This window comes from Mandrillus leucophaeus, unplaced genomic scaffold (assembly GCF_000951045.1).
Source record: "Mandrillus leucophaeus isolate KB7577 unplaced genomic scaffold, Mleu.le_1.0 Scaffold197, whole genome shotgun sequence".
Taxonomy (NCBI): Eukaryota; Metazoa; Chordata; class Mammalia; order Primates; family Cercopithecidae; genus Mandrillus; species Mandrillus leucophaeus.
The window spans coordinates 2908888-2926081 of record NW_012101998.1 but is presented as its reverse complement, the minus strand read 5'-3'; the positions used below and the strand labels follow the sequence as shown (position 1 = coordinate 2926081).

The window sequence follows — 17194 nt, the reverse complement described above, 5'->3', positions numbered from 1 at the left end:
GGCTGGAGTACAGTAGCACTATCTCGGCTCACTGCAACTTCCGCCTCCTGGGCTCAAGCCATTCTTCCACCTCAGCCTCTCAAGTAGCTGGGACTACAGGGGCACACCACCACACCTGGCTAATTTTTGTATTTTTTGTAGAAACAGAGTTTTGCCATATTGACCTCACTGGTCTCCAACTCCTGGCCTCAAGTGATCTGCTTGCCTCGGCCTTCCAAAGTGCTGGGATTACAGGTGCGAGCCACTGTGCCCAGCCTTGAAGTTAAATTTATTACCCATTTTAGTCCTTTTTAATAACATGAGAAATACCTTAGTTTGTTTCGGCTGCTATGATAAAATGTTTTAGATTGGTTAATTTATAAACGAAAGAAATATATTACAGCGCAAGAGGCAGGGAAGTTCAAAATCAAGTTTTCAGAGTTGATGTCTAGTGATGGTCCATTCCTCATGGAATGATACCTTCTATGTGTTTTAACATGGCAGCTCTTTTGGGCCTCTTCTATCAAGGTACTAATACCACTACCCAGCTACTTCCCAAGGGCCCCTCTCCTTTGCCTCCTAGTACTATCACACCAGGATTAGGTTTCAATATGTGAATTTTGGGAGACTCAAGCATTTAGACTATAATCAAGCAATATCTTATTAATCTTTTTGTCTACAGCACCTTGCACAGCAAGTGTAGATAATTGTTGAAAAAAATAATAAACTGGTTAACTAAGCTTAATAAACTCAACCATAATGATGGAATTAAGAAAGGAAAGAAGTAGACAAGGAACTGAAGCCCTAAGAAAGGAAATAACTCTGTATCCCTTTACCTCTAGATTTATGGTCATATTTTATCTTTTTTCATAAACCTTATGCACGATCGAATTATTTTTTAATGTCCCAGTAGCCTGAACTTGAATGCAATGTATCCCTAGCACTTACAACAGAGCCTGACCTTTAGTAATGACTCTGAACATTTGTTGATTGACCAGGTTATTGTTAGGTATATGGGAAAAAGTCTTATCTCCACTTGATAGGGAAAGCATTGCTCAAAGTTCGTTAGTTGCTAGCTTTTTTTTTTTGAGATGGATTTTCATTCTGTCGCCCTGGCTGGAGTGCAGTAGTGTGATCTCAGCTCCCTTCAACCTCTGCCTCCCAGGTTCAAGTGATTCTCCTGTCTCAGCCTCCCAAGTAGCTGGGATTACAGGCGCCTGTCACCATGCCTGGCTAATTTTTGTATTTTTAGTAGAGATGGTGTTTCGCCATGTTGGCCAGGCTGGTCCCAAACTCCTGACCTCAGGTGATCCACTGTCCTCGGCCTCCTCACGCCTGGGATTACAGGCGTGAGCCACCACACCTGGCCAGTTACTAGGTATTTAATTCATTCAAACTAATATTTATTGAATCCTACTCTGAACCAGACACTATTTTAGAAATTGAGGGTACAGGGATGAACGGTACAGTCAGAATTCTCTGGGAGGTTATCTTTTATTTATTTTTTATTTTTTGAGACAGGTCTCGCTCTGTCACCCAGGCTGGAGTGCAGTGGCGCAATCCTGGTTCACTGCAGCCTCTGGCCCTGAGCTCAAGCAATCCTCCCATATCTCCACCTCCCGAATAGCTGGGACCGCAGGCACTCGCCACCACCTGGCTAATTTTTGTACTTTAAGTAGGGAAGAGACCTTGCCATGTTGCCCAGGCTGGTCTGTAACTCCTGAGCTCAGGTGATCTGCCTGCCTTGACTGTGCTGGGATTATAGGCCTGAACCACAGTGCCTGGCACTCCAGGAGGTTATTTTTTAGAGAAGAAGAAGACAATATACAAATTAACAAATAAATGAAAAAATAATTTAGATGATATTATATGCAGTGTTGAAAATTAAGTGACATGTAATTGACATAGAAGTGGGCTATTTTTTTTCAGTATTTAAGCAAGAACTTTCTGAGAAAGTTACATTTAAAGTACAAATTCAGTGCCAAGTAGAACCAAGTCTTGTGAAGGCCTGGCAATAGAGTATTCCAAGCAAATGAAAAAAATTGGAATGACTCTGAGGCAGAAATGAATGTCATGTTTGGTTTTACAAACTTTTACAATGTACCTGACAGCAAAGATTTTTTAGTAGTTATTTTATTTTACATAGTCCCTCTGGTGTTTTTTTCATAGTGAAAAACAATTTAAACTCAAACTTTATTTCCAAGGTCTTTTTCTCAGTAGTATCTTAAAAGTGGAAGTGGGGAAATTATTTTAGGCTTCAATGCTAATTTGTTTTTACATAAGGGTAACCTATGAATTCTTCTAATTGATTCTTGACTAGTATGAAAAATTATTTTTCATGAGTATACATACAGTGAAGTTGTGATAATTCAAAAGTGCTAATAAAAGTAAAACAAAACTGTGTAATATTTAGCACAAATACCCTTTTTACATGTATGTTGTTTTACATGGCTTTTTTTTTTTTTTTTTTGATCAATAGTGTTTGCAAATATTTTCCCATGTCAGGAAATATAGGTTTACAGTAACTTTATGAGCTGCGGAGTATTCAGTTGTGTAAATGAAGCATACTTTATATAAATAATTCTATATAATTGTGTATCTATAGTTTTTCACTATTTTTGAAGTATATTATTATAAAAAACATAGATCTTTTTTGATAACTCCTTAGAATAAATATCTAGATTTGAAATTTCTCATTAGGAAAGTTATAATAATTTACATTCCTAAGAACAGTGGGTATATAGTGTATGTTTCCCCACCACCTCATGAATACTGACTCTTGTCAGTCTTTCTTGTATTTGCCAAACTGATGCAGAAAACCTTTTTTAAAAGAAATGACATTTTCCTTCAATACAGGTTGAGACTGAATGGATTGTGATTTTGTTACTTGCCATTTGTACTTTGAGAATTGCCTCATCAGATCATCTGCCCTTTTTTTTATTGTGATATCTATTTAAGAATTTTTACAAGTTTTTTTTACATACAGATAATAAACCTTTTCATTTGTAGGAAATAACATTTCCTTAATTCAGGTTGTTTACATGTGTGTTGTACTTCTTTCAATTTGCATGGTTTTGTTTTTTTAATGTTTGTATTGTCAAAATAAATACCTTTAGACTTGAAAATTTGTCATGTTTTTAACACAATCTTGTGTTTCTCATACATTGACTTTATACTACTTTTTAAATGACATATAGTTTACATCTGTATAGATACATTCTTTCCATTTACAAATTCACTACCATAAATATTGTGTGGTTTAACTGTCTTTGTATACTTTAGTTGCTTCATGTCTAACTCCTATTTTCCTAATTTATAGTATAGTACATCATGATGAGGCTTAATAGGGACTATGCTTTGTTTTTTTGTTTTGTTTTGTTTTTTTGTTTTTTTGACGGAGTCTTTCATTGTCGCTCTGGCTGGTGTGCAGTAGTGCGATCTTGGTTCGCTGCCACCTCTGCCTCCCGGGTTCAAGCAGTTCTCCTGCCTCAGCCTCCCGAGTAACTGGGACTACAGACACACGCCACCATGCCTGCCTAATTTTTCTATTTTTAGTAGAGATGGGGTTTCACTATGTTAGGCTGGTCTCGAACTCCTGACCTCATGATCCGCCCACCTCAGTCTCCCAAAGTGCTGGGTTTGCAGGCATGAGACACCGTGCCCAGCCTATGCTTTGTTTTTGTGTATGTCCCTGGCACACCGACTGTCGCCCTGGTATTTAGTTGTTGTCTCTGTGAGTCAGGATTCAGTTTGAGATAACAATAATTACAGTAGATATTTTTAAGTAGAAAGGGAATTAAGTAGGCACTTACAAAATCTTTAGAAGTCACAGGTTAAAATAACATTTGCAGGAATGTCGCTAGATGTAATTAGAAAGCTAGGAAATCAGGAAGCTGTCAGTGCAGCTGCTACTTGCAGGTATATACTGCCTGTGGTGTAATTTAGCCATCTGGCAGAAACTACTACAACTATTTGCTCCAGAGCTAAGCTGCATTTAGTATAGTTGTGATGACAACACAAATGTTCTGCACTCTGCCTCTGAGCATTCACAAAACTAGTGTCTGGAGGCTGGAACTACAGAAAAAAGGTACATAAAGTATGTGCATTTTTGCTAGCAGAAGCAGAACTAGTAGCCAGAGCCTCTTCCTCAGTTACACCTTCCCAGTTTCACATGTGGGCCTTTTACTGGTAAACTTAAACGATATCCAGAACTCTAGATGCAAGAGAGTTTGTGAAGTGTACTTTTATTTTTAGAGAATAGAATGAATGTTGGATATCAGTCTTTCATATTCATCACAGTCATTTAAGATGGGAAATGATCATATAGATAGGAACTGATGAAAACTGGCTGAGAATTTTGGCTTATTGTTAGATTAATTTATGTGAGCAATTTATTTTTTCTCTTCTTTCAGCACTTGCTAGAAGTAAATTCTTTAAAGCACCTGACAAGACTGACACTACAAGATCGCATTACCAAGTCTCTTCTTCATTTACACAAGAAGAAAAAACCTCCCAGCATCAGTGCCCAGTTTCAGGTTATTTCCTGTTTTGCTTAAAACAAATAAGAATCTGTATCTTTCAGATTGTCGTTGAAAGGTTAAAGTGATCTGCAGGGTACTCGAATAGGATTTTAATTTATGTGACTAAAAAGCCATATATTACTGATCATTTTGGAAAGAAGAACCAAAGATGAAAAAAAAAAAGTCAGATGCCTTTGTTTTTCATCCACATATGTCTGGATAATGGCTATCTGAATATTTGTTATTTTCAGTGTGAGGAGAAAGCAGAAAATTGATGTTATAAACAAATCTGCCTTTAAACCCTGCTGCTTAGATAATGTCACTGTTAGCATAATGATGTATGTTTTTTTTTCCCTGCTTAAACCTCATGCTGTTACCATTGATAGTTAGCTAAATGAGGCTGAAGGGCTTTTTTCTGTGTATTTATTTTACTTTTGTCTACATAGAAATCCAGTTCTTTTTTGGGGGGCTTTTAGGAATAAATATGATAATAGTTAACCAAATTTCTTCCAGAATTAATTGTTTTCAGATTCCTTTTTAAATTGCCTCTTCCATTCTTCTCAAATCATCTGTCTCCTAAGATCTTTTCATTTGGTAGATATTTATGAAAATAAGCAAAATATCTGGTAGATAACAATGCTTGCATAATTTTACTCTATTTCATGTTTATATCACAGAAGCAATGCTCACTGTTGAATAAAAATTTCCTTATTCGTGATAGATGTATCTGTATATGTTAACACTTTTTAAAATGCTTCCTTTACAGCTAGGATGTTTGAACATAAATTATCTACTAATGTATCATTGTGTGATTTATAGGCACAGTTCTTCAAATTGTGGGCTAGAAATGTCATTTTATTTTAGGTAATTCTCACCATAGGCCTAAAGGAAAATTTGAATCTGTGAAGGCTGTTTGGTCACATGCTTTCTCTTTAAAAAAAAAAAAAAAGAAAAAAAGCAAGATCAAGGAGCCGTATAACTCATATGTGCAAATAAGCTTAAAGGAAAGGGAATTGAGTATAATGAAATCACTGCCATGAATTTTAAAAATCCTTCTTAATAATCATATGGGTTAATGGCATTTGGTCGGGAAGAATGAGAAGGTAGTGCTTAGGGATGTCTGTCTTTACCTTGCTGCTGTCCTCACAATCCAGACTTTGTAGATTAGAAATGCAAAGATTAATGGGTTATAGAAAAAAAATCATGTTGAGTGATATGTTTATTAATATACAACATAAATATGAGTCATAAGCAGACTTAATACAATGGTTAGTTTATTAGCATATTTCTCCCTGATTAGCAAATCCACGTGGGAAGCCAAATTCTGATCAAAAGGTAATTTGGTGAGCTCAATGTCTGAAAAGGGAACATTAATCTCATGATTATGAAAGGTAGAATTATTAAGCTGTTAAGTGTCCTTTGTTTTGTTACCTTGGATCTTTTACAGATGCCATGTATACCGAAATCATTCTTTAATTTGAAGAACACCATATAGCTAGTACAATAAAAACTTAGTTATAATCACAATCCTGTTGTGTCTTTTAAAATCCTTCCAAATTTACATATTCTTAATTTATATTCATGAATTATATTTAATTTTTAGAAAAAGAGTCATCTTTAATATTTCTAATAGACCATTAAGTTATTAAAAAAGTAATGAGTTAATTTTTGATTATTTGGAAAATATAGATGAGCAAAAACAAGTGAAAGTCATCTACCATCCATAGATAATGACCAATGTATAGTATGTTTTCCAGGCCCTTTGCCAAAAATTTACACATATGCATTTTCTAATAGGTGTTGTCTAAGTTTTTTTCCAATTGTTCTAGGATAATTACTATTATATTTATTATAAAGGTGAGGAAACCAAGTAGCAGATGAGGAAATTGCAGGTGATCAAAATGGATGGCACCCGGCCGTCTTTGACTCTGTGCCCTTCCTTGAATGCTTATTTTCATGAAAATGATATCATAGAACTCACAAAGGATTAACTGATACAGAAATTGCCCTTCTGCTATAAACAACCAGAAATTGGACAAAAGATACTATGAGTCAGATATTTTCAGATATTAGACAGTAAGCATTACGGGGTTCCAATCTGTGAGAATAGGGGAAATAAATGAGGAAAGCCCCAGATTAACACCTAAAGATAATTTGCTACAGCTCAGGAAGAAGAAACCCAAACAAATGCCAGTGGTCTTGCTAACTGAAGAGATGGAGATAGAAAGGTAGAGGCAACTAGAATTTGTGAGGCAGAGTAAAGAGGAGAAGGACATTGTATGAAGGGAAAGAGCTACACTGCTGAAGGGTCTCCTTGAGTCTCTGTGACTGACTACTGATCTCTGCATATGTGGGTTAAAATTCCATGAGATTGGGGAAAGAATGATTATTCTAATCACCTGAATCCTGTAGACCTAACAATTTCTGGTATTTATACAGGATTAGAGGAGTAGTTCTGTTCTCATCAGCCAGAGTGAAACGACCTTTTTTTACGTGAGGCATTAGGTAGAATCCTCAGAAAGACATTGTTTTAGCAATGGGACCAACATAGTCCTAATGTAAAGACTGCTCTGGCCCTGCTCTCACAAAACTAAAAATCAAGTTTTAAAAGAATCAGACTGATCCTAAGTAACTTAACTACATGTTAAGAAGAATGTTTGTCACTCTTTAAAGGAATACAACAAAATCCAACAATGTAAAACACACTGACATCCAATGAGAAATTACAAGGCAGAGAAAGAGTCAGGAAAAAAATAACCCATAACAAGGTGGGGAAAAAGTCAGTATTTAGAGACAGACTTTAAAATGATGAAGACGATGTAAATAGTAGGTAAGAATGTCAAATTAGCTATAATGTATCTTTTAAATATGCCCAAAGATATAACAAAAAATATGAATATGATGAGAACAAAATAGATTCTTTATTTTGGAAGGTGATGACAGAGCCTCTGGATACTTCCTCAGGAGATAGAGTTGTTCTGTCCTCTCCTTTCTTTCACTGCCTGTTGGAACCAATAAGGGCCATTTGTATTATGAAAAAGAAAAAAATGAAGATATGAAAAAGACTAAAATGAAACTTTTAGAGATTAAATATGTAATATTTGACAATAAAAAATAAACTAAATTGGATTAACATCTGTTAGTTCAGAAGTAGTAAATTTGAAGTCATAGTTTATTAAAGCCCAGAGAAAGCAACAAAGATGTAAAAAAACGAAAATAGCAATAACTTATGAAGCAATATGATGCAGTCTAACATAGGTGTAATTGGAATCTCAGGAGAGGAAAGGGAGGAGGGCACAGAAAAACATATTTGAAGAAATAATGACCAAAATATTTTCTGATTTGATGGGGGAAAAAAAAAAACTGCAGAGATCAAAGAATCTCAGTAAACCACAATCAGAGCAAACAAAAACACACCAAGGCACATTATATCAAATTGCTAAAACCAGTTAAAAAGAGAGCATCTTAAACTTAACCAGAGGGAGAAAAGAGACATTTTGTGTAACAAAGTGAAGATCATCAGAAACTATCAAAGCCATGAGACAAGAGAGTGATATCTTTAAAAGACCATAAAGAGAAGAAAAGTCACCCTAGAATTCTATGCATGTTAAGTAGAGACATTTTCAGACCAAAAAAGCTGAGATAATTTATTACCAGCAGATCTATAATATCAGAAATGTTAAATATGAAAGAAAAATGATGGGAAAACCACATGGAAATTTGAGTTTACACAAAACATGAATAGTGCCAGAATGATAGAAATGTAGGCTAATATTTTAAAAACACATTTTCTTGGACAGACGTGGTGGCTCAAACCTGTAATCCCAGCACTTTGGGAGGCTGAGGTGGGCGAATTACCCAAGGTCAGGAGTTCAAGACCAGCCTGGCCAACATGGCGAAACCCCGTCTGTGCTAAAAATACAAAAATTAGCTGGGCTTGGTGGTGTGTGCCTGTAAGCCCAGCTACTCAGGAGACTGGGACATGAAAATCACTTGAACTCGGGAGGTGGAGGTTGCAGTGAGCTGAGATTGCGCCACTGCACTCCAGTCTAGGCGACAGAGCAAGACTCTGTCTCAAGAAAGAAAGAAAAAAAAAATCCTTTTCTCTTTTTAAAATAATTGGCTATAGAAAACAAAAATAATAGTATATTGTGGGGTAGAAATAAAATGTATAATAAAAGTATCCCAAAACACGTAAAGTGGTACTAAGTGGAAATACACTGTTGTTAAGCTTTCACACTATACAGAACATGGTATAGTGTTATTTGAAGGTAGACTGTGATAAAGGTGCAAATCCTAGAATAATCCTTTAAAAAAGAGTTAACAGTTAGTAAGGTGGTAGCAGAACTAAAATGGAACCATAAAATATACTCGATTAAAAAAGGAAAAAGAAAATTCAGACTGATAAATAGAAATAAGTAACAATGTGGTAGACTGTAATGTATATTTTCTGTATTATTTCAGCCTTTTGGTAAATTACCACCTTCACTATACTCTAAAACATTCACTCTTGAGAGTTTGTCTTCTGCAGGCTAATGTTAGATTTTAATGAGTCAGTCCCTTTGACCACCAAACTTTCAAAGTAGGTAAAGCCTTAAGTTATGACTGGGATGATATAACTTGATCATAAAGCAAAGAACTGTGCAGTGTTTATACATGGACCTGTATGTCAAAGTCTGGTCACTTCATAGCACTATGTCTCTACTTAGTAGTTTTTTAAAAGAAGTTGTGTGGCTTTCTCCTAATATAATCGGTCATACACGTTGTTGCTTGTTATAGCTACTAAAACTTACTGATAAAGCTGCTGCTCCTCTCCATACTCAGCTGCCTAGGGATCCACAGGTTGCTAGGAAATATATCTGCCATTGTATCAACAGTCAACATACTCTTTGCTTCAAGTAGGGAAAACTAAATTTTTCTCTTCCTAGGAGTCTTTCTAACTGTGGGTATAAGGAAGATGTAGAATACATTAAGCTTGTTTTTTTGTAAAAGTGTGAATTCCCTTGGAAAAGGCTGATTGGTTTGAAGAAATTAACCAGCTTTTAATTTATAGCTCTAAGAATTTAGTCATTAGTCAAATTAAACCCAAGCTGATATTCTCTGGACATATATATGTATAGTAAGTTTTCTAGAATAGCTACATATTACTTTTATAATAAGAGGAAAAGCCATCTAAAAAAGATTATATTTTTTTAAAAGATAGTTTATAGCAGCAGGAAGCAGATTGGTAGTTCCCTGGGGCTGTGACTCAAGTGGTTATTGACTGCAGATGGGCAGAAAGGAGCTTTTTGGGGGTGATAGAGGAGTTCTGAAACTGGACTGTAGTGATAGTGGCATAACTGTGTAAATTTACCAGAACTCATTGATTTGTGAACTACAATGTATATATTTTAATAGTATGTAGATTTTATTTCAATAAAACTGTTTAAACCAAAAAAGTCACCATTAAAAGAAGAAAAAGAGCAAGACTAAAAAAGGACTCATATATGTAGTATATGAAGAACTATTAAAAGGAAGAAAACCTAATAGACAAATGGACAAAAGTCTCAAATTGGCAATTTATAAAAGATGATATGCAGAAGGCCAATACACCTATGTAAAACCTGTTCAATATTATGATTCATGAGGGAAATGCCAATTAATACCACAAAGCAATGCTGTTACATACTCGCCAACATGGCTGAAATAAGCTGATTATACAACATGTTGGCAAGATTGGGGAGCGTTCAGAACTCCTATATGGTACTGTTGAAATGTAGATTGATACAAGCATATTGGAAAACAGTTAATGGCCGGGCGCGGTGGCTCACACCTGTAATCCCAGCACTTTGGGAGGCCGAGGCGGGCGGATCACGAGGTCAGGAGATCGAGACCATCCTGGCTTACACGGTGAAACCCCGTCTCTACTAAAAATGCAAAAAATTAGCCGGGCGTGGCGGTAGGCGCCTGTAGTCCCAGCTACTCAGGAGGCTGAGGCAGGAGAATGGCGTGAACCTGGGAGGCGGAGCTTGCAGCGAGCCGAGATCGCGCCCCTGCACTCCAGCCTGGGTGACTGAGCGAGACTCCATCTCCAAAAAAAAAAAAAAAAAAAAAGACAAGTATGTTCATAGCAAAATTTTTCATAATAAACTGGAAACAACAAAATACTCATCTCTTAATGGATAGTTTAATGGTAGTAATGCCAAATAATGGATCACTAATATACAGCCCTGAAAATTTACAGAATATAATTGTATGCAACAAATACAAAATAGTACATGGTTTATTTTTCCATTCATATGAACTTTAATAGTAGGTTAAACTAACTTATCGTCTTAAAAGTAAGAATAATAATTACCCTTGGTTGGGGTGTGGAAATATGAGTACATAGTTTATGTACAGTGACCTTGCTAAATTAAATGGGATGGTGCACAAAGGGCTTCTGAGATTCTGATTTTATACATATACACACACACACACACACATATGTTTAATTTGGGCTCTAGTTACAAGAACATCTTTTGTAAAAAGTCATAATCTACACTTTTGATTTTAATATTTTATGTGTATTATTATTGTCATTATTTTGAGACAGCATCTCATAAAATGTTGCCCAGGCTGTACTCCGACTTCTGGGCTTAAGCTATCCTCCCTCCTCAGCTTCACAAGTAGCTGTGGCTACAGGCATGTGACACTGTGCCAAGCCCTATGTGTATTATACTACAATAGCATTTGCAAGAATAATGAACACTGAAAAGTTTAAAAATTTGTATGTTGGTGTAATAAATTTCACAACAGTAACAGAGGTCTATATATAGTTCCAAGACTTCTTTGTTTTACTTGAACTTGTGAAATGTCAACTCCTAAGTAGACTGTGACAAGTTAGGTTTGTATATTGTAATCCCTAGAGCAGCTACTAAAATGCAGTACAAAGATAGCTGAAAAGTAGATAAATTAATATGGAATATTAAGTATATTGAACAGAGGGGAGGGGCACCTCACCAAAGAAAGTACACAGATGGCAAATAAGCATATGAAAAGATGTTCCACATTATATGTTACTCGGGAATTGCAAATTAAAACAAAAATGAGATACCACAGCACAGCTATTGGAATGGCAAAAGTCCAAAGCAATGAGAACACCAAATGCTGGTGAGAATGAGGAGCAACAGGAACACTCATTCATTGCTGGTGGGAATGCCAAATGGTGCAGCCACTTTGGAAAACAGTTTGACAGTTTCTTATAAAACTGTATTTTTACCATATGATCCAGCAGTAACAACTTCTTGGTATTTACCTAAATGGACTGAAAACTTATGTCCACACAATAACCTGTACATGGATATTCATAGCAGCCTTATTCATAATTGGTAAAACTTGGAAACAGTCAAGACGTCCTTCAGTAAGTGAATGGATTAACAAACTATGGTACATTCAGACAATGGAGTATTATTCAACACTAAAAAGAAATGAGCTTTCAAGCCATGAAAAGGCTTAGAGGAACCTTAAATACATATTACTGAGTGAAGGAAGCCAATATGGAAAGGTTACATACCATAAGATTCCAAATATATGACATTCTGGAAAAAGCAAAACTATGGAGACAGTAAAAAAGATCAGTAGTTGCCAGGATCTAGTTGGGGGAGGATGAGTAGGCAGAGCATAGAGGACTTTAGTCAGATTAATCTATATGATAATGCAATGGTGAATAAATGTCTATATATTTGTTTAAACCCATAGAATGTCCAACATAAAGAGTGAACCCTAATGCATATTATGGACTATAGTTAATAATCATGTGTCAGTATTGGTTCATCACATATAACACAGTAATGCAAGATGTTAATTATAGGGGAAATTGTGCATGTGAGGGTAAAGGGGCATGTGAGAATTCTCTGTATGTTCTGCTTATTTTTGCTGTGAACCTAAAACTGCTTCAAAAGTCTATTTTAAACAGGCAGGGAGTAAGAGGAGGAAGGGAGGAACAAATGAGAGAGGACAAACAGAAGGCCAGTAATAAAACTGGTAGCCCTAAATCCAACCATACTAATTATTAACAATGTAAATGCTCTAAACAGTCCAATTAAGAAATGGATATTATCTGATTGGATAAAATAAGACCTAACTGTATGTTATCTACAAGAAACCTGTTTAAATACAATGATACTAAAGGGTTAAAAAATGAAAAAAATAAACCATGCAAACAAAAACCAAAAGAAAGCTATAGTGACTATAGCAGAGTTAGACAAAGTAGACTTCAGAACAGAGAAAACTACCAAGGATAAAGGGAGATAATTTCATAATGATAAAAGGTGCAATTTACAAAGTCTTACATGTGTATTCATCTAATAACGGAGCTCCCAAATATCTGAACCAAAAACTGATAGAATTAAAAGAAAAATGGACAGATCTGCAATTATGCTTGGAAACTTCAGCATACCTCTTGGTAATTGATAGGGTAAGTAGACAATTAGGAAGGACATGGAAGACTTGAATAGAATGATTAACCTACTTGACCTAACTGAAATTTATAGAACAGCCTAGCCAAGAACTGCAGAATATACATTCATTTTAAGTGCCGATGAAATACTTGCCAAGGTAGATCATAAACTAGGCCATAAAACCTTAATAAATTTGAGTTAAAATCATACAAAATGTTGTATTTGTAATAGAATTAAACCAGAAATCAAAGAAAAATATCAATCCCCAAATATTTAGAATATATAAAACAGACTTCTAAATAATACATTTTTTAGAGGAAGGAAAATTTTTAAATATTTTAAATAAAATGAAATATCAAAATTTGTGCAGTGCAGCTAAAGCAGTGCTCCAAGGTTAATTTATAGCACTAAATACTTTTATTGAAAAAGGAGAAGTATCTCAATTCAATAATCTAAATTTCTACCTTATAGACTATAAAAAGAATATATGAAACCCAGTGCAAGCAGAGAGAAGTAAATAATAAAGATAACAGCAGAATTGAATGAAATGAAAAACGGAAAAATAGACCCCAAAAAAAAAAACAAAAAAAAAACAAAAAACACTGACACCAAAAGCTGGTTCTTTAAGCAGATCAAAAAAAAATTTTTTTTTTTTTGAGAGAGTCTTACTTTGTTGCCCAGGCTGGAGTGCAGTGGCACCATCTCGGCTTACTGCCCTTACTTACCCACACCTCCCAGGTTTAAGTAATTCTCGTGCCTCAGCCAGGCACCACCATGCCTGGCTAATTTTTGTATTTTTTTTAGTAGCGACGGGGTTTCACCATGTTGGCTAGGCTGGTCTCAAACTCCTGACTTCAGGTGGTCCGCCCACCTCGGCCTTCCAAAGTGCTGGGATTATAGGCGTGAGCCACCAAGCCTGGGCTGAGCAAATCAAAAAGTTCATAAACTTCTAGCCACTAATCAGGAAGAAAGAGAGAACATACAAATTACCATTATCAGGAATAAAAAAAGGGATATCATTACATACTCTGTAGACATTTAAAGTAAAGCAAGGGAGTACTACCTTACTGGATACCCTCCTGAATCATTTTAAAAGTTGTAGGATACATGAGTTTGAATAAAATTGTTTCATGAAATGTGAAGAAAAGTGAAAAAAAGTTCTACATTTGATTATTCTGAAATACATCTGCGATATTTACTATTTCCAGGCTATCTGCTTTAATACTAAACTACCATCCTTATCCTTAATTATCCATAATTTAACCAGTATAAGAATATACACAATGTGCTTTTCAAAAACAAACCTCTTGCTATGTGTGCCTCTACTTTTTGAATGTTTTGCCAGCATATTGATCACATTTATATGTTACTTGTTAGTAGTTTGGAATGGGAGAGTATGATAATTATATTGCTTTCTGTTGCAGACATCATTAAGCAAGCTAATGGAAACACTTGGTCAAGCAGAACCATATTTTGTAAAATGCATCCGCTCTAATGCTGAAAAGGTAAAAATGTCCTATAAATGAGAGCACATATCTCGGCTTACTTCAGACTGAGCTTTAAATACTTTTAAGCAGAATAAGTGGAGGGGAAGCACTAACTATAATATTTATAAGGAAAATAGTGTTTTATAAATACTTTCAATGGATTTTTCCATATTTACCTGCTTGTAAGGTGTTTATATAGATTTGATTTAGCATCACCCAGAATTTGAGAAGCAAATATGTCTTGAAGTCCTGTCAGAAAAGAGTTTTCTTTTCTTTTCTTTTTTGTTTTGTTTTGTTTTGAGACAGAGTCTCATTCTATCGCCCAGGCTGGAGTGCAATGGCATGATCTCACCTCACTGCAATCTCCACCTCCTGGTTTCAAGCAATTCTCCTGTCTCAGCCTCCCAGGTAACTGGGACTACCGGTGTGCACCCAGCTAATTTTTGTATTTTTAGTAGAGACAGGGATTTGCCACGTTGGCCAGGCTGGTCTTGAACTCCTGACCTCAAGTGACCTTGGCCTCCCAAAGTGCTGGGATTACAGGTGTGAGCCACCACACCCAGTTGTAGGTTATCTTGTTACAGATTTTGTAGTGATTGGACTATGTGGCCTCTGGGGGTGATTACATTCTTTTTGAGCTTTTAAGGTCCTCTCTCTTCACAACCAGAGAAGCCTGGAAGCTTGGTTTCTCTCTTTTCCCTAGGGTTGGGCAGTCAGAACTTCTCTGAAACTACCAGCTGAGAGGTGAGCTTGCCTTACCTATCAGCTTAGTTGTTATATATCTTAACCAGACAACCTCCAATCAATCTCTGGATACTCAACAGTTAGCCATGCTTATAAACAGATAATTTGGAGATCTACTGTTCTGGGTTAATCTTTTTTCCATTTGCTTTAGCTGCCCTTAAGGTTCAATGATGCCTTGGTACTTAGACAGCTTCGATACACTGGAATGCTGGAAACAGTTCGAATTCGCCAATCAGGATACAGCTCCAAATATTCTTTCCAGGTTCTGTTTTTATAGTGATATTTACATATTTAGACACATCAAGTAAATGATTCCCACATATCTTGCTTATTATTTCTTTAGGGCTTACTTATTTCTCTTAATTCTTCCTTTCCATTTCACGTTTTGTATACGGAATTGAAAAGGGATAGACAGTATTTACTTTGATTGAATGGCAGCAATCTCATTAAGATTATTGTAATAGAATCCAGTACTTGGTTATTCTCATTTGATCAGAATGTTTGCTAATACTAAGTTTACTCCTGATATAACAATTCTTTGCACTGACCTCTCCAGTAACTGAAATATTTCAATGAGAACTATCTAGTGAAAAGATTCCATTTGGTTTTTCCTGAAGTTTTCTCAGCAGGATTTTCTTTCATAGTAAGCTGCCAAGAAGGCTCACAGCTACTCTTATCAGCAATTGCTGCTGTGGGTATGGAAATTGTATTGAAGCTGTTCAGCAACTGAGCAAGTCTTTGCTGTTACTGGGACGGAAAGCCTCATTCTCAGTTATCCTGCCACGTTTGCTTTTTTTTTCCCTGATAGAAATTTTAGGTGCTTGTTAAATAACTTTTTCTTTGGTCTTCTATAAAGCTTCCTCAAAAGGGATAATTAGCCTCTGCCCTTTTTTTTTTCCTCTCATTCCCTTTTGATGATATGATATGTAGAACCCAATATCTTTCTCCGCCTCCTATGTTTTTCGAATTAACCTTTTATTATATCTTAAATTAACATGCACTTCTTGGTTTCACCCTGTTTAAAAGAAAGAGGAAAAGATTAATAAAATGATAATTAGTTTAAGGTCTTGTTTACATATACTACTTTCTGATTTTACAATTTTTTTTATTATTTTTCAGGATTTTGTGAGCCACTTCCATGTACTTCTTCCCCGAAATATTATTCCATCCAAATTTAACATTCAGGATTTCTTCAGGAAAATAAATCTTAATCCAGATAATTATCAAGTTGGAAAAACCATGGTAAATATAATCTGTATAGCTCTTGTCAAAATTGAGTGCATTTATTTAAAAAATAATAATTTTTGCCTATGAGATTGTTTATTAAAAAGATAGTGAATCAGATATCAAAAGACAATTGGTTAGACCCAGGTTTTTATTTAATTATATAGTCAGTATTAATCACAGAGCTCTGGCCAGTGCTGTAGTTCTAATTTTAACTGCCTAAAAATCATCTTTCCATAGATGTTCTACTGTAATCTCCAAGTCAGCTTGCCCAAGATGAATTTAAGATTCATCTGGTCTTAAATTTATCAAATACTTTCTTTCTCTGTCATCCCTTTTCCAGTTTCTCAGTCTAGAAACCATAATTGTCTTTAGCATACCATTCGCTTTAATCCTTTCACAAAGTTTTAGGGATTTTTTTTTCCTTTTACAAAGAGATTCTCACATCACTTTCTGTTTCTCCATTACCACTGCTTCCATTTTATTTTTATTCCTTATCTCTTCTCATCTACATTGCTTATACAGTGAACAGCTTACTTATCTGATTCTAGTGTATTTGTCATTCCATTTAATTTATTCTACTCGTAATTTTAAAATTATTATCTTAATATACTTAGTTCTTTATGTCTGCCTCCTGCTTGATAATAACCCCCTCATAACCTCCTCATTAAATACAAACATCTTTCTCTTTTTTGAGAACCTTCATATTGTGGCTTCACATTACTTAATATCTTTTTTTATGGAGATTAATTGTCCTATTGTCTCCTGTGCATGCCTTTATTATTATTTTCAACTGTTTGTGTTACTCAGGTGGGATCTT

At 35.4% G+C, this 17194-nt stretch overlaps 1 protein-coding gene across 1 annotated transcript in view; it reads left to right on the top strand.

The window, feature by feature from the left end:
• MYO9A (myosin IXA) overlaps positions 1-17194 on the top strand; it is a 253788-nt gene that overhangs the window by 145345 nt on the left and 91249 nt on the right. Inside the window, exons 19-22 of the mRNA XM_011978611.1 lie at positions 4392-4514; positions 14344-14424; positions 15302-15412; positions 16270-16392. Coding sequence (XP_011834001.1) covers positions 4392-4514; positions 14344-14424; positions 15302-15412; positions 16270-16392 — 438 coding nt within the window. The remainder of the gene's footprint in view (positions 1-4391; positions 4515-14343; positions 14425-15301; positions 15413-16269; positions 16393-17194) is intronic.